At 47.5% G+C, this 25240-nt stretch overlaps 3 protein-coding genes across 9 annotated transcripts in view; 2 read left to right on the top strand and 1 right to left on the bottom strand.

The window, feature by feature from the left end:
* LOC117408319 (SUN domain-containing ossification factor) overlaps positions 1-8411 on the bottom strand; it is a 29664-nt gene extending 21253 nt beyond the window's left edge. For 6 of the 7 annotated variants that reach the window (XR_009329622.1, XM_059031400.1, XM_059031401.1 and 3 more), the window contains exon 1: positions 8035-8411. Coding sequence is in view for 6 of the 7 variants with exons in the window: in XM_059031400.1 (XP_058887383.1) it covers positions 8035-8084 (50 nt within the window). In the remaining variant the exon portion in view is untranslated. The remainder of the gene's footprint in view (positions 1-8034) is intronic. The other variant, XM_059031405.1, reaches the window with a different exon arrangement.
* A 153-nt stretch (positions 8412-8564) lies between these two features.
* On the top strand, positions 8565-15092 carry LOC117403659 (transmembrane emp24 domain-containing protein 5). The gene is made up of 4 exons (XM_034005929.3): positions 8565-9068; positions 13370-13467; positions 13879-14065; positions 14787-15092. The coding sequence occupies exons 1-4, from the start codon at positions 8892-8894 to the stop codon at positions 15003-15005; spliced, it is 681 nt and encodes a 226-aa protein (XP_033861820.2). The 5' UTR covers positions 8565-8891; the 3' UTR covers positions 15006-15092.
* A 5871-nt stretch (positions 15093-20963) lies between these two features.
* pigc (phosphatidylinositol glycan anchor biosynthesis, class C) lies at positions 20964-24975 on the top strand. The gene is made up of 2 exons (XM_034003130.3): positions 20964-21187; positions 23406-24975. Exon 2 carries the CDS (start codon positions 23451-23453, stop codon positions 24345-24347), a length of 897 nt encoding a protein of 298 aa, XP_033859021.3. The 5' UTR covers positions 20964-21187; positions 23406-23450; the 3' UTR covers positions 24348-24975.
* Positions 24976-25240: the final 265 nt, after the last annotated feature.

The raw sequence follows: 25240 nt of genomic DNA, 5'->3' as shown, positions 1-25240 counted from the left end.
CAGTGTCACAGCTGGCTCCCTCTCAATCCGGTCACACAGTTTAAATAGCGCCAGTGCCAAGAAGGTTCCAATGACAACAGAACAATGCCATCTGCCAACCGAGCCCTGCCATCTTTCATTCTGGACAGGGCCAGGACATAGCCTGCTGTCTGCTGAAGGCATACTCCAACTAAAAGTCATTCACACAGGTAGTGTACTAGTCTGTGGTGCAAAAGAAACTCAGCCAGGTACAGCAGCAAGCACATCGTGCAGGTTTTGGGATGATTTTGATTTGATGGTTTCACTCAAGTGCTTCATCAGGGTCAGATTTCTGGTTAATTGACCCTTAGCGGTCCATTTATTCAGCCCATCTCAGGCGCTGGATGTAGAAGCAGCTATCTTGTTTGTTTATGGCAGTGTTCTCTCTGTGGTGCTGGGGCTATGTGTACTGCTCAGATATGACCCCCCCCCCCCGTAAGGGAAAATTGTAATGGTCGGACCTGGTCCGACATAGGACCACAAAGGGTTAATATAATTTTTTATAAACACCTTAAAGCCTTCATGATGGCGGGGCTGCCTAAACCAGGCAGTAGTAAGTAGTTCACCTCAATGACTGATATTGGGAAATGCCCTTGTAAACCTGACACACGCTTGTCCAAAGATCATACTCTGTCTGTGGTATCAGGTCCATTCTCCACGTGCACATGTGTTTATCAGCTCATCTTTTACTCATACAGCCAACAGCAACAAGTGACACGGCAGTAAGTTTACACAACACTGGGAAGCGCTCTGGCAGCTGGGCTTGCTTTAACTGTCACTCTGCCCAGCACATAAACAGAGAAAGCTATTCCTCCGCACCAGTGTTAGGCTATCATGTTCATTAGTGGCGAGGCAATAAATTACAACAGGACTGTAAAGCTTTAATAGGCACAGTAAAGAGCAGGCGTCTCCAACCCTGGTCCTGGAGAGCTCTAATCCTGCAGGTTTTCTAGGTGTCTTCCCATCAGCAATGGCTAAACATCTGGAACATGTTAATCTGGACTAATTAAGAAAAGAATCGGTTCAATCAAGTAACAGAGAACTTGGTGGAAATGAAAACCAGCAGCCCTGCAGCTCTCCAGGACCAGGGCTGGAGACCCCTGGTATAGTATACAATACAATCTGCTATCAAAGCTCATACCAGTGCAGGAATCAGCACCACAGCTTTTGAACAATGTATTTTTTGCGTTCTTCAGCTTCATTCTGGAAAGCCTTGCACTCGTGACCCCGCCCCCAGTGGCTCACCTAGTAAAGCATGGCTCGAACCCCACAGGTCAGGAGCAGAGACTTGAGGCACTTCTTAAGATCTCCCTCCCCAGTTACAGCATGTGCAACTATGGCATGGCTTCCTTTCCAGTGCAAGGACAGCTCTACAGGCAGACGAGTCTGTACTGAAACACTGTTTGAATCCAAGTGCTCTCACTCAAACAGCAGTGTGTGAAAGGCTTTATCATGTCCCCTTAGTGCGCTGCCAGATTGTTTTGTCATGTTGAAACAAGAGGAATATCAAAATGAAACACAAATACTACAAAAAGCACGTAGGGAAAGCAGGTAAACCTGTCATGTGAGCATGGCTTTTAAAAGCAGGCTGTTAGCAGCTCCACAATAACTAAATGAAATGCAACCAAACTCAGTTCTACTGGTTTTGTTTTCGGCGACGACCAGTTGCAGTAAAGATGCAACAGTATAGACTGTGATGCCGTTCACTCCGATGAAGCCGTTCACTCCGATGAAGCCGGTCACTCCGATGAAGCCGGTCACTCCGATGAAGGCACTTGCCAAAATGTTAGTCTATTTCTCTCTCTGAACAAGTCACGGAGATTGTCATGCACCGAAGAGCCTGACATACTAATCAAATTGCAGTACGCTCAATAAGAAAATATCCACAAGGAACAAAACCTACAAATAGGGGGATCTTCCTCAATGCATCAGCATAGCTTTTGGGCTACACATACTTTCACGCTAAGTTAGTTTCTTCAAAAAGACTGTGTGCACTTGAGAAGAGTATAGTGTCAAAAATATCTGGCCAGACGAGCTGAGTATCAAGTATTGTATACTTCTGCATAGAAGCCAAAAAGCACCTTGACCATCTATTCTCAGTACTCTGTGAAATGACTACACTACAAAGAGATATTGCATTTTAAAGTGACGCTCAAACATTTTATTTGTAACGATGCCTGCTCAGCACGTGGCTGGTGCTGTGCTGTCCAGACAGATCAGGAGTAGGGCAGACGCATTCCATCACTTGTTTGGGTATTAGATACAGCTCTTATCGGTCACTGCTCTGTATGGAAACACAAATCCAGCTCATCCGTTCTAATCCTCCCAATGATCCCACTGACACAGAGAAAAGGCGGTCCTGCTGAAAAATCAAAAAGTGCACAAATGTTTTAATGTGGGGCTTTGTGATGACAAACAACCCCAGGCTACAGATTCACAAATACTGCTGTCTTATTCATTACTGTGCAATCCCACAGTCTTCCCACTCTCAGCAGAAGGGAATGGAACTCGAGGTCTGGATCAGTACAGTTACAAATCAGAATATGAAAGGTTTGGCAGAGTCTCAAAACAGAGTGCTGTACACTAGGTGTGTGCTAGGGGTGTTCAGCGGTGCCTGGTTGGGGCTCCGAGTCCTTGGTGAATGGGAAGATACCTTCAAATAGCCCTGGTTTAATTCAGCTCACAGTGCAGGAGGACACTGGGTAGCTGTGGGGGCAGCTGCAGCTGTTCATGTTTTGCCTCACCCGTGATGAAGGGATTTATACAATGCAGTAAACAAATGAATCAAGAAGGTTATCAGGAAGTAAACCGAGGCTCTGCACTGTAACCCTTTTGAACATTGCGCAGGGGAGGACTTGAGCATGCTGCTATCAAGAGCAGTGTGGAGTAGTGGTTAGGGCTCTGGACTCTTGACCGGAGGGTCATGGGTTCAATCCCAGGTGGGGGACATTGCTGCTGTACCCTTGAGCAAGATACTTTACCTAGATTGCTCCAGTAAAAACCTAACTGTATAAATGGGTAATTGTATGTAAAAATAGTGTAAAAAATAATGTAATTCTATGTAAATATAATGTAATATCTTGTAACAATTGTAAGTCGCCCTGGATAAGGGCGTTTGCTAATAAATAAATAATAATAATAATAATAATAATAATAATAATAATAATAATAATAATAATAATAAAGAACAAGCCCCGAGTACAGAAAGCAGACACATTTAAAACCTCGACAGGTGTTCACTGTAAAGAAGATAAGAACGTCATGCGTCACAGGCTTCAAATAAGAAGAAAACCAACAGTCTTTAGCTAGTCCATCACAATTAGATTTCAAAATATTAAATGAATATATGGAGATACAGTCACAGATTACACTGTCATTGGTGTGTTTGTGGCTTGACGTGAAAGGTCCGAGGGGTATTTTAATTGTTCTGGAGGAATACAGTACGTAGCCATTTCTCACCCATAGTACCTGTAACTGACAATTACTTTTAGATTACAGAATACATGTCAAGGCCCGGCACATTGACACAAACGTGTGTAACATTGTCGATTTTGAATACAGCATGGTCAATTTAGTGTGCATACTGTAGAATGGGAAACTGGCTTTGCCAGCCATCTCTACAACCTCTCAACATGCAGTGTCCTCCTCATTACTTCCCCCAATCAGAGCAGCAGTATGATGTCAATTCTGCCTTTTGGACCGACAGACTTATTAAAACTCCCATTTAATACAAACATCCTGCGATCCTGTGGAAAGAAGAGCGGTGTGTAGAGTGAGCATTCACACCTAGCTGGTGTAAACACAGGGGTCTGCTGGAGCTTCTTCAGCTGGGTCTCTGAACAAGCTAGGTACCCAAATGCACTCCTGGCACAGTATGTGTGAAATGTTATTGCAATTAAAGAAAAGGTATAGTTAAAACAATGCAAGCCACACATAAAGCAACTTCATTAGAATTTCAGCAATTTCACCTGAAGCTGTCCTCATTTAACACATTGATGGTCATTCCTTCCATAACCTTTAATACAACACTCTCCTAGTACATAAGAACTGTAATCCAGGGTCTAGCAGGAGAGGCTGATCTTTGACAAGACGACAAGACTGACACCTAACCTTAAGATACCCAATCATGCCACCTTCTCATGAAAACATGCTTGTTTGTGTCTTAGCTAATACTGGAACCCAGAACACAGTATAGCAATTCCTAGACATGGAGAAAATAACCACTTCAAAACAAGCAACTTAAAAAACAACAGCAGGTAACTTGATTAAAGTTCATGGTTTACACCTATTTTTATTCAAATAAAAGTTGAACCAAAGACAAAACTGCCCTTGAATACTACACAGACACAGCCTTTAAAAATCGCTCAATGACGTGAATTACACTTCTCCTCAATACTTTGCAGGTCAGACCAAAAGTATTCCTTCAAACTTAAGATACAGTTTTTTTAAACTATTTTTTGCTTCCAAAATATCCTGCATCTTAAATTTGATCAGACCCCCGTATTTTTCAACATGCCAAGCAATACCACAGTTCACAAACTGGGAGAAAAACAGGTGTGAGTAATCCCAACTGGAAATGAGAAGCAGCACATTCCTGTACTGCTCTGTGAGACAGAAGACGGATGCAAACTGCCTCCACATGCGCAATTCAGGGTGTATCTTTATAAATGCAGATTTACTTGATTTTATTTTTTCCTGAAATTTAAGGCTGCGTCTTAAATTTGAAGGAATATAGTTTTCTTAAAAAGCATGGCACATTCCCAAAAGACATGTTGCCGCCCTGCAAACTTGGTATCCTTGTTATGTAAAGATGAATCTCTTCAAGATAAAGTACCTACTCCTAGAAGTGTTATTCCTAGAAACCATGAACTGCAATTTGCATTTTTGCAATCCCCAGATTAGCCCTGTGCATGTAAAATACTTTTGAAAGACTTCATTTTACAGGGATAACTATAACAATCTGTGAAATTACTGGGCTACATCATAAAACAGTTTGAATGTATAAAAATGTAAAAAAAATGCAATAAAAACTGTCAGGAAATATAAACAGTTGTTGTGAATTGAATTGTACTGTATTAGGCCTACATCTGCACTGAACCAGAGCTGGAAGACAGAATAAAAGAGACAGAAGAGAGATTGCCCTTGGGAGAGCCTGGCTGAACCCATCATGTGATCTGATGCGATCTGAAAGGTATTCTGTCAGCACTGTGCTTCAGCAGAGCAGCAGAACAGGCTAATCAAACAGGCAAATGAGGAAGCACACAGCATGCCAACCCCAGCAAACTGAACTGCACTCCTGATCACACTTGAATCTATTCATTTAACCAGGAAGGAACCCATGAGTCCCCTGTCATTTACAAAGGGGTCCTGGAAGACAGCAGTGGCACAGCTCCCCATCTCTTGAGATGTCGAGTACCCAAGTGGAAGAGACAGAAAGGTTAAGAGAAGAACAACATATTTAACAAGTATTTGAGAAGCAACCTGCAAACAGCAGCAATGCTACACTGATGGATCACCGAGTGCATTTGGAGGAGGCCACCGAGGAGACAGGAGCGCCCCTTCATTCAAACCCTGACCGACAGGATTTCATATCCTGAAGTAATTATACCTTTAAAAACAAGCAGTATGCGTTATTTTAAATTAGAAGTTCAAATGCATTTTCTGTGCCACTGTCTGTCAGAGAGGGTCACTGGACTGCTGAACCATTGAAAGAGCTTAATGTCTTCCCAATGGTCTGTGAGCAAGAACAACTGAAACCAGCAGATGCAAAATCTGGCCTCGTCCGATTGTTCCATTTGATAAAACAGAATAAAAGAGCTCAGCTCAGGCTCATCCAATAAACATTCCTCTGGATGGGTGTTATTTCACTTCAGGATGTATAGTGCTCAATATACACGCCTCTCAATGCTCTTCATCGTTTGCAGTAGTGTTTATTGTGAAATACAGAGGGCTCAATAGTCATTTGAATATTTTCTATTACTGTCTGAACAAACAATGAAGATGTGATATAATGCCTGACTCTACTTATTGTTTTGCCCTCAGTATGTATTTTGAGTAATATTCAGCTTGCTGTTTATTATTCATTCAAGAATAATTCCTCAATAAATAAAGACAGCCTGCAGGTTTTACTCTACTGGGACTGGGCTAGCATGCGGTGCTCGAGTTTTCAAATGCGTTTTGATTTGAAATGACCCACCCCTAATACAGTACACTTGCTCTGAGATTCTGCAACATGCACAAATCTGAATAGGAGCCTTCTCCCAAGTAATTCCTTGAGCTTTGATTGCAGTTTACATCTTCACTTTATCTGTTAAATAAACCCTTTAGGCAAGAGCACTATACAAACACACACAGAGTCACGTATGGCAACACACGCTCTAGCAAAGTGTTGCCTCTGTTGTCACACGTGCAGAGCCAGGTGCCACCAACCCTTCAGAGAACCACACACTCAACAAGCACCGCTGCGTCTCATTCTCAGAGTCCCTGTTAGCAGCAGAACCACACACTCAACAAGCGCCGCTGCGTCTCATTCTCAGAGTCCCTGTTAGCAGCAGAACCACACACTCAACAAGCGCCGCTGCGTCTCATTCTCAGAGTCCCTGTTAGCAGCAGAACCACACACTCAACAAGCGCCGCTGCGTCTCATTCTCAGAGTCCCTGTTAGCAGAACCACACACTCAACAAGCACCGCTGCGTCTCATTCTCAGAGTCCCTGTTAGCAGCAGAACCACACACTCAACAAGCGCCGCTGCGTCTCATTCTCAGAGTCCCTGTTAGCAGAACCACACACTCAACAAGCACCGCTGCGTCTCATTCTCAGAGTCCCTGTTAGCAGAACCACACACTCAACAAGCGCCGCTGCGTCTCATTCTCAGAGTCCCTGTTAGCAGCAGAACCACACACTCAACAAGCGCCGCTGCGTCTCATTCTCAGAGTCCCTGTTAGCAGCAGAACCCCACACTCAACAAGCGCCGCTGCGTCTCATTCTCAGAGTCCCTGTTAGCAGCAGCGAGGGTTTAACTCACAAAGCACAGGCCTGATTAATGAAGACTGTGAAGAGAGAGACGCGGTGGCAAGGGCCAGCTGCAGTGATAATTGTTCATGTTCTTTTCTTTTCTGGCTTCATATTCATTTCTACTAAATATCCCAGGAATCCTGAATCCCAGTCCTACAAGAAGAATACACCCCCACTGTACAGGAAAGCATGAGGCTACACACATTCCACTGATGACATTAACTCACTGCTGTCCACCTAGCACATGCTGCACAAACACCAAGCACAGACTCACACCCCTGTGCATGTATAGCCTTCTGTATGGGGCCTCAAGTCATTTCTTACCCTGCTGTTGCTGAAAACTGTTAACAGAAGCATTTTATTTCTTTATTTGAATGCCTGACCCATGTTTGCAAAGCTGGTCTAATTCACATGTGATCACATCAGGCATTTACAATCAGCGTGTTAATTAATGTCATGGAGTAACTGGCTAGCCCAGTGAAATACAGCTGAGCACTCTAACCAGTGCTACGACTGTTCAATAAATCAGAGGCAAATGTTTCAAGTGTCAACCTTACTGTATGATAAGGCACTGTATGATTAGCAGAATCAGGCAGTTTAGAATCTTAATACTAATTTAAAAACAAAAAAAAACACACCCAATGCAAAGTTGTATTTGTCTTGCAGTAAGCCGGACACTTGACAAACTGGACGGCTGGCGTGGTGGCGGCACTGGGATGGCACATCCTGTTGTTGTGCAGTACATGTATATAATAAATATCAACTACATTATCGGGCCTTCGTGATGGCATTCTCACAACATGAAGCACGGCGTGTAAACAAGATGAAAGTGCATACAGCGCTGTGCCTAACGGCGCGGCAGACACAACAGCGGAGACTGTTTCTGACTCGTATTATTATTATAACAATTAAAACAACACAACTCGTATTATTATTATAACAATTAAAACAACACAGCAGCGCCGGTATTGTAATTAAAAACGATGTCGCGTTCTCCTTACCAGCACAAGACCGAGAGAATCAGGCACACCAACAAAACCTCTTTCATCATCTTCCCACAGAAACGAACATCCTCGCTGGCTTGGTGAACCCCTTCGTGTGGGGTTTTAAACAGTTAGGAAGACCTCTAAGCACTCGCTTTTCAACGGGCTCGCTGTATTTCTAATAAATGAACGCGGTTTCGTTAACGCCGTCCTCTCGCTTGTGTTTCTCCGGCTCGTCCGACTCCCTCCCACAGGCTCCTGCCTCTCTCGAGCTGCGGAGGGTTTTCACCGAAGCGCGAATCACTCCTCCTGCTCGTGACGCAGCCGTTACAACCTCACCCGCGGCTCTCGCGCTGAGTTGGAACATGTGACGTTGGACACATCACCAGCTCGGGGGGGTGGGGAGAACACGCCCATAGCTTGGCTTGGAATACCAGGATATCCAATCAAAAACCCTTTCAGACGCGTCGACGATTCTCGCCCCTCCTCCATACACCAAAGTATTCTGGGATTCGTGTTTTTTTTTTAAATAGACATTAAAAGGTAAACTACAAATCCCATCATGCGTCATGCTGACGACGGAGTGTTGTTACCCCTGCCTGAGTTCAAAACTGACAGATATGCTTTAAAAGCGTGTTTCTAAATACAAGAACAGGGACGTAACGTGAGGGTGTCTGTGGCTTCTTGAATTACTTTACAGGCACAGGGTGTCTGTCCTTCGTGCGGAGGCGCGCTTTGTGATTGGAGGATACGGGGGTCTCCTGAGCGCTGCCCCCTCGCTTCTCCGCGCTCGACTCACACCGAGGAGGGTTCTTGGAGTCGATGGTTACTGTTTGCTCAGTTTCTCAGTGGAAGTGATCTTTGTATTTTCGGCTATGGTTGTCAGGGAGCTGTGTGTGTTCGTGTTGGTCGCTGTGGCGCACTGGGCGAGTCTCTCCGCCGCCTTCTCGCAGTCGATGGACAGCGACTTCACATTCACCCTCCCGGCGGGCCGCAAGGAGTGCTTCTTTCAGACTATGAAGAAGGACGCCTCGCTGGAGATAGAGTACCAGGTAAGGCTGACAAAGCGACTACCAAGGCTGGGTGCAAGTTAACAGTCTGTTTAGTAAACAGTTATTTAATATCATAGGGCGTACTGCTGTACTTGGTATTAGTGCACAAACTTGAACACTTTTAACCCTAATACTCGTAATGCTTTTCCAACTGCTGAATACATTTCGGCATATTATTATTATTATTATTATTATTATTATTATTATTATTATTATTATTATTATTATTATTGTTATTGTGACTCGCTGTGGTCTTTCTATAGTTCATACATCTTGCTAATAATAACACCATGATAACAGGAAACGTTGCAGCGGGTTATTTCTAGTTTTATCTATAAAGTCGCACTCCCGACTCCACCCCCTGCCCCCGTGGTTGGAGTCGAGAGGGGGAGGAGGGGTCGTATGGATGACATTTGCCCAACACAGCTGTGGATCTTGCATACCAACCATCGAGTGAGACAAGACCGCTTTTAATTCCGTCACACAGGGTGTTGTGTTTTTTGTCTTGTGTGTGGAAGGAGTTCGGGACAGTTCTTGAACTACACCTGTGTTGTGTTCCGGCAGTCTGAATTCATTTTGACAAACAAACAAACCAAGAAAGCACTTCCATCCAGAAAGTGTGAATCACAAACGATTTATAAAAACCAGTGCACATGTACACACGAAGATTAAACCAGTACACCTGTACACACACGAAGATTAAACCAGTACAGCTGTACACACACGAAGATTAAACCAGTACACACAAAGATTAAACCAGTACACCTGTACACACACGAAGATTAAACCAGTACAGCTGTACACACACGAAGATTAAACCAGTACACACAAAGATTAAACCAGTACACCTGTACACACACGAAGATTAAACCAGTACACCTGTACACACACGAAGATTAAACCAGTACACCTGTACACATGAAGATTAAACCAGTACACATGTACACACACGAAGATTAAACCAGTACACCTGTACACACGAAGATTAAACCAGTACACATGTACACACACGAAGGTTAAACCAGTACACCTGTACACACGAAGATTAAACCAGTACACATGTACACACACGAAGATTAAACCAGTACACCTGTACACACACGAAGATTAAACCAGTGCACATGTACACACGAAGATTAAACCAGTGCACATGTACACACAAAGATTAAACCAGTACACCTGTACACACACGAAGATTAAACCAGTACACATAAACACACGAAGATTAAACCAGTACACCTGTACACACACGAAGATTAAACCAGTACACCTGTACACACACGAAGATTAAACCAGTACACCTGTACACACACGAAGATTAAACCAGTACACATAAACACACGAAGATTAAACCAGTACACCTGTACACACACGAAGATTAAACCAGTGCACATGTACACACGAAGATTAAACCAGTACACCTGTACACACACGAAGATTAAACCAGTACACATAAACACACGAAGATTAAACCAGTACACCTGTACACACACGAAGATTAAACCAGTGCACATGTACACACGAAGATTAAACCAGTACACCTGTACACACACGAAGATTAAACCAGTACACATAAACACACGAAGATTAAACCAGTACACCTGTACACACACGAAGATTAAACCAGTGCACATGTACACACGAAGATTAAACCAGTACACCTGTACACACACGAAGATTAAACCAGTACACATAAACACACGAAGATTAAACCAGTACACCTGTACACACACGAAGATTAAACCAGTACACATGTACACACGAAGATTAAACCAGTACACCTGTACACACACGAAGATTAAACCAGTACACATAAACACACGAAGATTAAACCAGTACACATGTACATACACGAAGATTAAACCAGTACACCTGTACACACACGAAGATTAAACCAGTACACATGTACACACGAAGATTAAACCAGTACACACAAAGATTAAACCAGTACACCTGTACACATGAAGATTAAACCAGTACACCTGTACACACACGAAGATTAAACCAGTACACACAAAGATTAAACCAGTACACCTGTACACACGAAGATTAAACCAGTACACATGAAGATTAAACCAGTGCACATGTACACACGAAGATTAAACCAGTACACCTGTACACACACGAAGATTAAACCAGTACACACAAAGATTAAACCAGTACACCTGTACACACGAAGATTAAACCAGTACACATAAAGATTAAACCAGTGCACATGTACACACGAAGATTAAACCAGTACACACGAAGATTAAACCAGTGCACATGTACACACACGAAGATTAAACCAGTACACACGAAGATTAAACCAGTGCACCTGTACACACGAAGATTAAACCAGTACACCTGTACACACACGAAGATTAAACCAGTACACACAAAGATTAAACCAGTACACCTGTACACACGAAGATTAAACCAGTACACCTGTACACACACGAAGATTAAACCAGTACACACAAAGATTAAACCAGTACACCTGTACACACGAAGATTAAACCAGTACACATAAAGATTAAACCAGTGCACATGTACACACGAAGATTAAACCAGTACACACGAAGATTAAACCAGTGCACATGTACACACACGAAGATTAAACCAGTACACACGAAGATTAAACCAGTGCACATGTACACACGAAGATTAAACCAGTACACCTGTACACACACGAAGATTAAACCAGTACACATAAACACACAAAGATTAAACCAGTACACCTGTACACACATGAAGATTAAACCAGTACACCTGTACACACACGAAGATTAAACCAGTACACATGTACATACACGAAGATTAATCCAGTACACCTGTACACACACGAAGATTAAACCAGTACACCTGTACACACACGAAGATTAAACCAGTACACATAAACACACAAAGATTAAACCAGTACACCTGTACACACATGAAGATTAAACCAGTACACCTGTACACACACGAAGATTAAACCAGTACACATAAACACACGAAGATTAAACCAGTGCACGTACACACGAAGATTAAACCAGTACACCTGTACACACACGAAGATTAAACCAGTACACATAAACACACGAAGATTAAACCAGTGCACATGTACACACGAAGATTAAACCAGTACACATAAACACACGAAGATTAAACCAGTGCACGTACACACGAAGATTAAACCAGTACACCTGTACACACACGAAGATTAAACCAGTACACATAAACACACGAAGATTAAACCAGTGCACATGTACACACGAAGATTAATCCAGTACACATAAACACACGAAGATTAAACCAGTACGCATAAACACACGAAGATTAAACCAGTACACCTGTACACACACGAAGATTAAACCAGTACACATAAACACACAAAGATTAAACCAGTGCACATGTACACACGAAGATTAAACCAGTACACATAAACACACGAAGATTAAACCAGTACGCATAAACACACGAAGATTAAACCAGTACACAAGATTAAACCAGTACACATGCACACGAAAATGAAACCAGTGCACAAGAAGATTGGCATACCAGATTGTATTTAACTTTTTATTATGTATACTTTCCCTGCTCTTTCCCTGGGTCAGTATGAAAGGTGATTTTTTTACTCTGGTTGCTTTAACCCTTTAAGGTACAAGAGACGTGTGTCCCACAAATAACTCATTTATTTCTGCAATGAGGTGCACGAAACAGGGTTGAAAATTTACTGACAGGCTGGATCTGGTCATCTAAAGCTGAGATTTGCTCTCCCCTCTGTGTCTCTCCTAGTCTCTGTTGATAGCTCAGTGTCTCTCCTGGTCTCTGTTGATGGGTCAGTGTCTCGCCTGGTCTCTGTTGATGGGTCAGTGTCTCGCCTGGTCTCTGTTGATGGGTCAGTGTCTCGCCTGGTCTCTGTTGATGGGTCAGTGTCTCGCCTGGTCTCTGTTGATGGGTCAATGTCTCGCCTGGTCTCTGTTGATGGGTCAGTGTCTCGCCTGGTCTCTGTTGATGGGTCAGTGTCTCTCCTGGTCTCTGTTGATGGGTCAGTGTCTCGCCTGGTCTCTGTTGATGGGTCAGTGTCTCTCCTGGTCTCTGTTGATGGGTCAGTGTCTCGCCTGGTCTCTGTTGATGGGTCAGTGTCTCGCCTGGTCTCTGTTGATGGGTCAGTGTCTCGCCTGGTCTCTGTTGATGGGTCAGTGTCTCGCCTGGTCTCTGTTGATGGGTCAGTGTCTCTCCTGGTCTCTGTTGATGGCTCAGTGTCTCTCCTGGTCTCTGTTGATAGCTCAGTGTCACTGATTCTTGCTCTCTCCTCTGTGTCTCTGATCTCACAGGTGCTAGACGGGGCAGGTCTGGATGTGGATTTCTATCTTTCCTCTCCGTCTGGGAATGTGCTGGCCAGGGATCACAGGAAGTCAGACGGGGTCCACACGTGAGTAAGCAGTGAACTCCTGGGTCGGTGTGGCCTCCCAGCTCGCCCTCCTCTTCCCTCTCCGCACCTGCGCCCTGTTCTCTGCTCCAGCCGCTTCCCTGACCAGTGGTGTATTGATCGCAGTGCCAGGATGTCACAATTCTGTGTTTCATTATTATGTTTTGGTTTGTCAGTAAATGCATCATGTTTTACAGCAGCCTTTGCCTCTACATGGATGGGAATACGACTCCCATTGCATAGAAGTTTGATCCATTCCTGGTTTTTACTAGGAGTTTAATAGACACACCTGAGCTTGTTGTCTATACACACAGTGGCTAATGAAGCTTGTAGTAAAACCTGGAATGGGTGAATCTGCTGTGCAGTAGGAGTCTTATTCCCGTGCCTGGTGTGTTCGTGTCTCTCTCTCTCCAGGGTGGAGACGGAGGACGGGGATTACATGTTCTGTTTCGACAACTCCTTCAGCTCTATCTCGGAGAAGATCATTTTCTTTGAGCTGATCCTGGACAACATGGATGGCGGGGGAGAGGAGGACCCCGAGGACTGGAGGGAGTACGTGCACGGCACTGACCTGCTGGACATGAAGCTGGAGGACATCCTGGTATGGGCATGGGGGCACTGGGTTTGAGTAGCTCAGTGGTTAGAGAAAGCACTGGGCTCTGGGTTTGAGTAGCTCAGCGGTTAGAGAAGGTGGTGGGCAGCGGGTTTGAGTAGCTCAGTGGTTAGAGAAGGCGCTGGGCAGAGGGTTTGAGTAGCTCAGTGGTTAGAGAAGGTGCTGGGCACTGGGTTTGAGTAGCTCAGTGGGTACAGTGCTGGGCTGCAGTGTGGAAGGCAGTGGGTTCTAGCTGCTAATTGGCTGTAGCACTGGGCTGTTTTTGCTCCCTGGATACACAGCAAGGTCTCTCTGCCCTGCAAACAACAGGAAGGTCAGGCTGTCTCTTGGCAGGCAAGTTCAGCTCTGTATTGTGTGTATTCTGTGGGTCTCTTGTTTCAGGAGGGAATATTTATTTCATGAGAACAGTTTAACTTGAGAGAAGTCAGGGTGACCGTCTCTGATTAATGAGCAAACCGCTTGGAATCAATCCCCCTCTTACCTGACCAGCTGTTTGTAAAATCTCCTTTAGTGTGTCTGCTGCTGGCCGAGTGCAGAGTGCCTGCAGAGGCTGAAACAGTGGGTCTGTGAGGAGCTTCAAACACCTGCAGGAACCCTAAACTGTCCACCTTTTTCTTATTTCAACCACTGTTGGTTTTGTATCTTTAGTCTGAATCGGGTGTGCTGTTGTATCTCAGTGTAACTGGGCTGTCCTCTCCCCCTCTCTCAGGATGCGATGAACAGCGTGAAGGCTCGGCTGGGTAAGAGCGTGCAGATCCAGACGCTGCTGCGTGCCTTCGAGGCGCGGGACCGCAACCTGCAGGAGAGCAACTCCCAGCGCGTCAACCTGTGGAGCATCACCAATCTGCTGGTCATGGTGCTGGTGTCAGGGGTGCAAGTCTACCTGCTGCGGAGCCTGTTCGAGGACAAGAGGAAGAGCCGCACGTAACGCCAGCCCCCCAACACACACCACCCCACCCGGGATGGGGACAACCACTTTGTTACTGGATTTTTTTTTTTTTTTTTTTTAAAAACAGCAATACTGCCACTTCTCTCTGTAGCTGCTGTGTGGGTCCCAAAGCTGCTGCTTCTCTCTCTAGCTGCTCTCTGGGTCCCGGAGCTGCTGCTTCTCTCTCTAGCTGCTCTCTGGGTCCCGGAGCTGCTGCTTCTCTCTCTAGCTGCTCTCTGGGTCCCGGAGCTGCTGCTTCTCTCTCTAGCTGCTCTCTGGGTCCCGGAGCTGCTGCTTCTCTCTCTAGCTGCTCTCTGGGTCCCGGAGCTGCTGCTTCTCTCTCTAGCTGCTGTGTGGGTTCCGGAGCTGCTGCTTCTCTCTCTAGCTGCTCTCTGGGTCCCGGAGCTGCTGCTTCTCTCTCTAGCTGCTCTCTGGGTCCCGGAGCTGCTGCTTCTCTCTCTAGCTGCTCTCTGGGTCCCGGAGCTGCTGCTTCTCTCTCTAGCTGCTCTCTGGGTCCCGGAGCTGCTGCTTCTCTCTCTAGCTGCTGTGTGGGTTCCGGAGCTGCTGCTTCTCTCTCTAGCTGCTCTCTGGGTCCCGGAGCTGCTGCTTCTCTCTCTAGCTGCTCTCTGGGTCCCGGAGCTGCTGCTTCTCTCTCTAGCTGCTGTGTGGGTTCCGGAGCTGCTGCTTCTCTCTCTAGCTGCTCTCTGGGTCCCGGAGCTGCTGCTTCTCTCTCTAGCTGCTGTGTGGGTCCCGGAGCTGCTGCTTCTCTCTCTAGCTGCTCTCTGGGTCCCGGAGCTGCTGCTTCTCTCTCTAGCTGCTCTCTGGGTCCCGGAGCTGCTGCTTCTCTCTCTAGCTGCTCTCTGGGTCCCGGAGCTGCTGCTTCTCTCTCTAGCTGCTCTCTGGGTCCCGGAGCTGCTGCTTCTCTCTCTAGCTGCTCTCTGGGTCCCGGAGCTGCTGCTTCTCTCTCTAGCTGCTCTCTGGGTCCCGGAGCTGCTGCTTCTCTCTCTAGCTGCTCTCTGGGTCCCGGAGCTGCTGCTTCTCTCTCTAGCTGCTCTCTGGGTCCCGGAGCTGCTGCTTCTCTCTCTAGCTGCTCTCTGGGTCCCGGAGCTGCTGCTTCTCTCTCTAGCTGCTGTGTGGGTTCCGGAGCTGCTGCTTCTCTCTCTAGCTGCTCTCTGGGTCCCGGAGCTGCCTTGCTTTGGGGTGTTTCAGGGGGAAAGCGCTGGCAGCTTGTATTTAACTCTCCTCACCTCCATGAAGCAGCCTAGCAGTTAGAGACATCAGTGTTTCAAATCAAGGAAAGCTTTTGAAAAGGTGCAGTTGATTTTAAAAATGTAGGGTGCTCACATTAAAACAAAAAAAAAAAGAAAAAGACTTTCAGCTAGAGAGGCGTTTTAGGGAGACCCCACTGAATCATGGAGAGCGAGCTGCTTCATGGGTTTAGCTGCGCTTGTGTTTTTTTTTGTTTTTTTTTTCTGCTACCCAGAACATCCTAGTAAAAGGGCCTCACAGGATCGCACCCACATGTCTACGCCTGGCCTTCATTTCCTGTCCGTGTTGGGGAAGAGAAGCCACAAACACAAACAGCACATCCTGTGCTGCTGCTGCTGCTGAGAGCAGTGATTGCTCAGACAATCCCTGCTGCCCACTGCCCGCTGTATACTCAGAAACAAAGCGATTCCTTGAAGCAGTTGTTCCAGTTCTTCTGCACGGAATGAGATGCAGGAGTTTTATATTGGACTGTTACGAGAGTTTTCTGGTCAGCCTGCATAGATAGAGGCTCTCCAGAGCTTGTTACTGCTTCTGCCTGGAAAGACAAGACCCTTTACTGCAGGCAGAGTAACTGCCCCAGCCCCAGCACTGCCCCGCCCCCACCCCGGCCCACCGCCCCTCTCAGACTGCCCTTACACTTTCTCTGCTGCTCTCAGTGTAACACAAGGAATACAGAAAACACCGACAGTGAGAGCTACTGCTTTCACTCCCCACACCACACTTTTGTACCCTCCTCACATGCAATCCACACTTCTGCAATAACGCTTGGAAAACTAAATGTATGAAGGAAGGTGTGCTTGCTATGCCTACGAAAACAACAACAAACAATCAGCTGCATTTTGTTGGATCTTCTGAGTTAAATCCACTTTCAGTAACTCGCAAAACTTAACCAAAAAAATAAAATTGCGTAGAAACGCTTCTGCTAATCTAAAATGATGAAGTTTCAGAAAGTAAAGGTTTTATTTGAATATTGAAATAAATGCAAGTCAATGTTCGAAGCAGAAACCTGGTCCAGGTATTTATTCTCAACAGGTAATCCCTCCCTCAGTCACAGAGCCGCTTCAACGCTGCAAGTGCAGTCATTGTCCTCATCCAAACGAGCACCACCTACTGGGCTGACTGCGCACTGCGGCCTTTCAGTTGGTCGACTGGAACACAAAAATGAATGATGAACTGTGGGACAGTGTAAAGACGAGGGAGAGTTTTGGGCATGCCTTCGTCAGTTTAAATGTTTATCTTCCCAGACCCAGCTTCACTGACTCAGATTTTCTTGTTGAATAACTCTGCACAGTTTGTCCTGGATTTTATACATTCAAAATGATTTCTAAAATACTGCAGTTTAACATTGGGGCTTCAGAAAACATGCATCTCATGGTAAACTGTTATACCTAAACCCACATGCTCCCATCTGATAGAGACTGGGGCTTTTGTTTGTTTGTTTTACTTGGTGAATAACTCTGGCAGGGCTTGTATAGAAAGCAGCTGACATCTCTGACTGCATCGCCCAGTCTCTGGGAATTCAGGAGCTCCGAGCACAGTTTAAAAAGTGACAAATAGGAATTGAGTGGAAAACCCAAACGGATATAAACCAAATAAATAAAAATAAAATAAATACTTCTCTGCACGTTGAAGAGTGTGTGTAAAAAGTCAGCTTGACAATGAGGTCCTGTCAGTAGCGTTTCCTACCAGACTGATCATGTGTGTGTTTTTTTTGTGCTGTTAACATGTTCTGCTCTTCCACACAGCAGCGTCAGGACAATGTAACTCATCCTGAGTTTTCCCAAGAAAAGCAAAGTGGTTGTAATGAAACGTTCAGAACCTGTGAAGATGTGAATTTCGATAATGAAATGCTCCTAATTTTCTACCTAATGGTTTTTTTCTGAGCTTCCTTGTGGGGTTTGAACTCTGGAGATCGAGTCCTTGGGCAACAAGGGGGGGACACAGACACATGGGCAGGGGAGTCACTGCACACTGATACAGACACATGGGCAGGAGAGTCACTGCACACTGATACAGACTCATAGGCAGGAGAGTCACTACACACACTGAGATACAGACACATGGGCAGGGGAGTCACTGCACACTGATACAGACACATAGGCAGGAGAGTCACTGCACACACTGAGATACAGACACATGGGCAGGAGAGTCACTGCACACTGATACAGACACATGGGCAGGGGAGTCACTGCACACTGATACAGACACATGGGCAGGGGAGTCACTGCACACACTGAGATACAGACACATGGGCAGGAGAGTCACTGCACACTGATACAGACACATAGGCAGGGGAGTCACTGCACACACTGAGATACAGACACATGGGCAGGGGAGTCACTGCACACACTGAGATACAGACACATGGGCAGGGGAGTCACTGCACACACTGAGATACAGTCACATAGGCAGGGGAGTCACTGCACACACTGAGATACAGACACATGGGCAGGAGAGTGACTGCACACTGAGATACAGACACATGGGCAGGGGAGTCACTGCACACACTGAGATACAGACACATGGGCAGGAGAGTCACTGCACACACTGAGATACAGACACATGGGCAGGGGAGTCACTGCACACACTGAGATACAGACACATGGGCAGGAGAGTCACTGCACACACTGAGATACAGACACATGGGCAGGGGAGTCACTGCACACACTGAGATACAGACACATGGGCAGGGGAGTCACTGCACACACAGACACAGCATCTCCAATAGAGAAGGGCAGTGAATTCCTCAAGTTACCTGTGTGTTGGGGCTCCTCTCTGCAGTGGGGGGACCCTTGCTCTGTGTGACCTAGGTCCAGCCGATGAGGTCACACCAGCCACCACCGCGCAGTTTGGAGGCGAGGTGTTGACGGTCCTACCTTCAAAGCAGACAGGAAGAGGAGTGTCTCAGGCAGTGGGTGGGGACCACTTTGTATTTTACACCTGCAGCACCAGCAGAGCAGAATGAGAGCAGAACAGTGTGAGAGCAGAGCAGAGCCACATGAGCAGAACAGTGTGAGAGCAGAGCCACATGAGCAGAGCTCTGTGAGAGCAGAGTCGTGTGTGAGCAGAGCTGTGTGTGAGCAGAGCCGTGTGTGAGCAGAGCTGTGTGTGAGCAGAGCCACATGAGCAGAGCTGTGTGTGAGCAGAGCAGTGTGAGAGCAGAGCCGTGTGTGAGCAGAGCTGTGTGTGAGCAGAGCCACATGAGCAGAGCAGTGTGAGAGCAGAGCCGTGTGTGAGCAGAGCTGTGTGTGAGCAGAGCCGTGTGTGAGCAGAGCTGTGTGTGAGCAGAGCCGTGTGTGAGCAGAGCCGTGTGTGAGCAGAGCCACATGAGCAGAGCTGTGTGTGAGCAGAGCAGTGTGAGAGCAGAGCCGTGTGTGAGCAGAGTTGTGTGTGAGCAGAGCTGTGTGTGAGCAGAGCCACATGAGCAGAGCAGTGTGAGAGCAGAGCCGTGTGTGAGCAGAGCTGTGTGTGAGCAGAGCCACATGAGCAGAGCTGTGTGTGAGCAGAGCAGTGTGAGAGCAGAGCCGTGTGTGAGCAGAGCTGTGTGTGAGCAGAGCCACATGAGCAGAGCTGTGTGTGAGCAGAGCAGTGTGTGAGCAGAGCCACATGAGCAGAGCTGTGTGAGAGCAGAGCCACATGAGCAGAGCTGTGTGTGAGCAGAGCAGTGTGAGAGCAGAGCTGTGTGTGAGCAGAGCCACATGAGCAGAGCAGTGTGAGAGCAGAGCCGTGTGTGAGCAGAGCCACATGAGCAGAGCTGTGTGTGAGCAGAGCCACATGAGCAGAGCTGTGTGTGAGCAGAGCTGTGTGTGAGCAGAGCTGTGTGTGAGCAGAGCCACATGAGCAGAGCTGTGTGTGAGCAGAGCAGTGTGAGAGCAGAGCTGTGTGTGAGCAGAGCCACATGAGCAGAGCAGTGTGAGAGCAGAGCCGTGTGTGAGCAGAGCCACATGAGCAGAGCTGTGTGTGAGCAGAGCCACATGAGCAGAGCTGTGTGTGAGCAGAGCTGTGTGTGAGCAGAGCAGAGCCACATGAGCAGAGCTGTGTGTGAGCAGAGCCGTGTGTGAGAAGACAGTTGGCACTTAACCCCTGCCTCTCTGTCCCTCTGGCGGTGCCCGTGTGAGGTTGCCATGCCTGGGGGCTCTGCTTGAAGGGCGAGGAGATCATGAGGTAGATGGATTTCCTACGAGCAGACTCGCTAGGGGACAGGGTGAACCCTGGCTTCCATCTCTGCCCTGCCAACCATGACCTGACAAAACAAACGTGGGACTGAACCCGGAACCTCCTGGTAACAAGACCCTTTTATTTAACCACTGGACCACCAAGTCCAGATTTCTATATCTTTTAAAAGGGTACATTTTTCTTTAAATGGTAAAAAAAAAGTATTGCATGTTTTACATTGGAAAAATAAATCAATAAATATTGAACTGTCGGGGGGTGGAAATAAGACTCCTGTTGCACAGCAGCTTCACCCATTCCACGTGTTACTGCGAGCTTGATCAGCCACAGTGTGTACAGGTAACAAGCTTGGGTGTGTGTCGTTAAACTCAATCAAACCGCTATGCAATACAATGGATACACAAAAAACAAATGGTGTAATTCCAGCTGGCATCTCCCCCTCCCCGTCACAATTCTGCATCTCAAAACAACCGCATCTCCTTTTAAAGCGTTCAACACGGAGTTTACAGTGAAGCCGCTGGAGGGCGCTGTGACGTCATGAAGACGCCGAGATGCAGCCCGTCACGCGGGCAGCTGAGTTCATCAACACCATCTGCACTTCCGGGGTTCTCTCTCTCTCTCTCCATGTTTAAAATGTATTTATTAATTACTTAATTCATGTATTTATCATTTGAACTAACGATCAGCCCGAGAGGAAACTAAGACAGCGTCTTTTATGCCATACGGACTACAGCAGTCTGGTAAGTATCGTGTTTGTTTTCACTCAGTTAGCGATGCATAAGGAGGCTTTCTCTTCTGAACACGTAGGATTTGCTGTCCGGCAGTGTGTCTGCACATATTAAAACACATCGCGATGCTTCTTATATACACACTGTCAGATATTAATATCGCAGGTGGAGATGAGAGTACTCTTGCCGTTCTGCTCGTATATTATAATTACGTTGTTACGCAGAATGGATATATCATGCGATCAGGTGCTGTGGCGATCCGCACTGTCGCCACGGTTTGTTTTGACCGTATCCCGAAGTGAACACTTTTTTTTCCTAAGGGTGAGGGTGAGGGTTAGTTTATAATTGCTGGCAGGGGAAACTGATTTCCATGGGGAACAGAATTCTTCGTAACAACGGCTTGAAGTTTTCTTTTTTTTTTACCGATAATAACCGAAAAAACACCCCAAAGACCTATTTAGGAAGTTTGTTTTTTATTTTTTTTTAATCCGATAAACACCACCGAACTAAACAAAAAAACAAAAAAAACAAAAATGAAGGCCCTAATTATAATGTATAGCTTGTGTTATTATATCCTGAATTTAATTCCCAAGTTTCAATGTGATTGTTCTAACGCCAGGCACCTACCTGCTCATTTTAATATTCTACCAGCACAGGGGAGCTGCAGGGCTAGCAGCAGCTTCAAGCTCAGATATATTCTACCAGCACAGGGGAGCTGCAGGGCTAGCAGCAGCTTCAAGCTCAGATATATTCTACCAGCACAGGGGAGCTGCAGGGCTAGCAGCAGCTTCAAGCTCAGATATATTCTACCAGCACAGGGGAGCTGCAGGGCTAGCAGGGCTTCAAGCTCAGATATATTCTACCAGCACAGGGGAGCTGCAGGGCTAGCAGCAGCTTCAAGCTCAGATATATTCTACCAGCACAGGGGAGCTGCAGGGCTAGCAGCAGCTTCAAGCTCAGATATATTCTACCAGCACAGGGGAGCTGCAGGGCTAGCAGCAGCTTCAAGCTCAGATATATTCTACCAGCACAGGGGAGCTGCAGAGCTAGCAGCAGCTTCAAGCTCAGATATATTCTACCAGCACAGGGGAGCTGCAGGGCTAGCAGCAGCTTCAAGCTCAGATATATTCTACCAGCACAGGGGAGCTGCAGGGCTAGCAGCAGCTTCAAGCTCAGATATATTCTACCAGCACAGGGGAGCTGCAGGGCTAGCAGCAGCTTCAAGCTCAGATATATTCTACCAGCACAGGGGAGCTGCAGGGCTAGCAGCAGCTTCAAGCTCAGATATATTCTACCAGCACAGGGGAGCTGCAGGGCTAGCAGCAGCTTCAAGCTCAGATATATTCTACCAGCACAGGGGAGCTGCAGAGCTAGCAGCAGCTTCAAGCTCAGATATATTCTACCAGCACAGGGGAGCTGCAGGGCTAGCAGCAGCTTCAAGCTCAGATATATTCTACCAGCACAGGGGAGCTGCAGGGCTAGCAGCAGCTTCAAGCTCAGATATATTCTACCAGCACAGGGGAGCTGCAGGGCTAGCAGCAGCTTCAAGCTCAGATATATTCTACCAGCACAGGGGAGCTGCAGGGCTAGCAGCAGCTTCAAGCTCAGATATATTCTACCAGCACAGGGGAGCTGCAGGGCTAGCAGCAGCTTCAAGCTCAGATATATTCTACCAGCACAGGGGAGCTGCAGAGCTAGCAGCAGCTTCAAGCTCAGATATATTCTACCAGCACAGGGGAGCTGCAGGGCTAGCAGCAGCTTCAAGCTCAGATATATTCTACCAGCACAGGGGAGCTGCAGAGCTAGCAGCAGCTTCAAGCTCAGATATATTCTACCTGCACCTGAACTCCCTGCCCCTGTTGTACAGTTGTGCTGCACAAACCGATTATTCAGACGGAGCTCTCCACAGAAAGCAGCTGCTAACACTCAGGGGAGGGTCTCTGGGGTCAATCGGGCTGATTTACCGTTGAGAGTGAAACAGTGAAGAAACAGCTGCTTGGGTTTGTGATGATCGCTGCTTTAACTCTGTGGAGAACAGCAGTCCACACAAACCCAAGCAGCTGTTTGTTCACTTGTGTCGCTCTGAATGGTAAATCAGCCCGATCAACACTAATGACCCTTCCCTGATTGTCAGTAACTGTGATTTCTGTGGAGAGCTCTGTCTCAGTAATGCAGTGATCGGTCATGCAGCTGTATTGTCAGTAACTCTGATTGGAATGTTGTCCAGCAGGCTCTGTGCGTGTTGCCCCCCCCCCCCCCCCCCCCCCGCGGTGTGATGGGGGCGGAGCGAGAGCCCGGGCCCCCCCCCTCGGTGCCCTGGAAGAAGGTCCTGTACGAGCAGCAGCCCTTCCCTGACAACTACGTGGACCGGCGCTTCCTGGAGGAGCTGCGCAAGAACATGTACGTGCGGCACTACCGCTACTGGAGCGTGGTGTACGAGTCGGGGCTGGTGGCGCAGCAGCTGTCCTGCGTGTGCATCTTCGTGCTGCTCTGGGGGCACATGGACCAGGGGCTGCTCTCGCCGCACTGGCTCATCGCCGCCGGGCTGGTCGGCTCCCTGGTCGGCTACGCGCTGTACGACCTGGTGGACTGGGGGCGGGGGCGGGCGCGGTGTGGGCGGAGCCGCTGGGCCGACCTGAAGAGCACGGCCATCTTCCTGGCGTTCACGTACGGCTTTTCGCCCGTGCTCAAGACCCTGACCGAGGCCGTGAGCACGGACACCGTCTACGCCATGGCCTCCCTCATGCTGCTCGCCCACCTGCTGTTCTTCGAGTACGGAGCCCCCCCCGACGTGGTGTCCAGCGGCTTCTCCCTCAACGTGGCTATCTTCGCCTCGGTCTGCCTGGCCTCGCGGCTGCCCGGCCCGCTCCACGCCTTCGCCACCGTCACCTGCGCCATCCAGGTGTTCGCTCTGTGGCCCACACTGCTCCGCAGGCTCAAGGCCAGCGCCCCCTGTGGCTACGTGGCGGGTGTGGCGCTGGTGTGCATGGCGGGAGTGGCGGGCACGCTGAGTGTCTCGGCTGTGGGCGGTGTGCTCCTCGCTCTGCTCCTGCTCTCCGTCTCCCTGCTCTGCCCCCTCCTGCTCACCCGCCTGCAGCTCTACAAGGACAACATCCACGGGCCTTGGGACGAGGCCGAGATCAAGGAGGACCTGTCCCGCTTCCTGCAGTGAGAGCTGGAGCAACTCGCACTGACTCAATCAGAGCCTCACCCTGACTCAATCAGTGACTCACCCTGACTCAATCAGAGCCTCCCCCTGACTCAATCAGAGCCTCCCCCTGACTCAATCAGAGCCTCCCCCTGACTCAATCAGTGACTCCCCCTGACTCAATCAGAGCCTCCCCCTGACTCAATCAGAGCCTCCCCCTGACTCAATCAGAGCCTCCCCCTGACTCAATCAGAGACTCACTTGACAGACTCACTCAGAGGACACTGCTGGGGGAGCCACTCAGACACTGCGTTCTTGTGCCAGGACTCGGTGTAGATTGACTGAATGCAAATTACAGCAAAGCCGGCGTCCTGCTGTGTTCTGAGAGCACAGCACAGCACACAGCACAGCACAGCACACAGCATGGCACACAGCAGGGGTACTAGTGTTAGACTGCCTATATTAAGACTGCAGCCTCTCAAGATGCATATTGAACTGTGGTAAATGATTGTGCGAGGCTCCCTTGAGGAAATGTTTGCTGTTGCTCTGTGTTCAAGAGTGAGTTTACTGAATTACACATGGCTTATTCTGACATGTTTCATGTATTTTTATCAAGTAAAAAACATGGAAATAAAAACGTTGTGTGTTTTGATTCACCTAAATTGTGTTTTATGTTGTCAAACAGAAACTAAGGAAAACAAATCAGAAAACGGTAAAAGGAAGACAGAGAGAAAGATAGACAGAGCGATACAAATAGATAGAGACAGACAGAGACAGGCAGATAGATATAGACAAAGAGAGACACAGAGAGGTAGGTAGATAGACAGACAGATAATAAGACATCCCAACAGCGCCATTTGAAGCAGCACCGGGGTTTGAAGCAGCAGCTCGGTTTGAAGCAGCACCCACCAGCAACA

The sequence above is a fragment of the Acipenser ruthenus genome, chromosome 10 (assembly GCF_902713425.1).
Source record: "Acipenser ruthenus chromosome 10, fAciRut3.2 maternal haplotype, whole genome shotgun sequence".
Taxonomy (NCBI): Eukaryota; Metazoa; Chordata; class Actinopteri; order Acipenseriformes; family Acipenseridae; genus Acipenser; species Acipenser ruthenus.
This window is presented reverse-complemented; position numbering and strand designations above follow the sequence as displayed.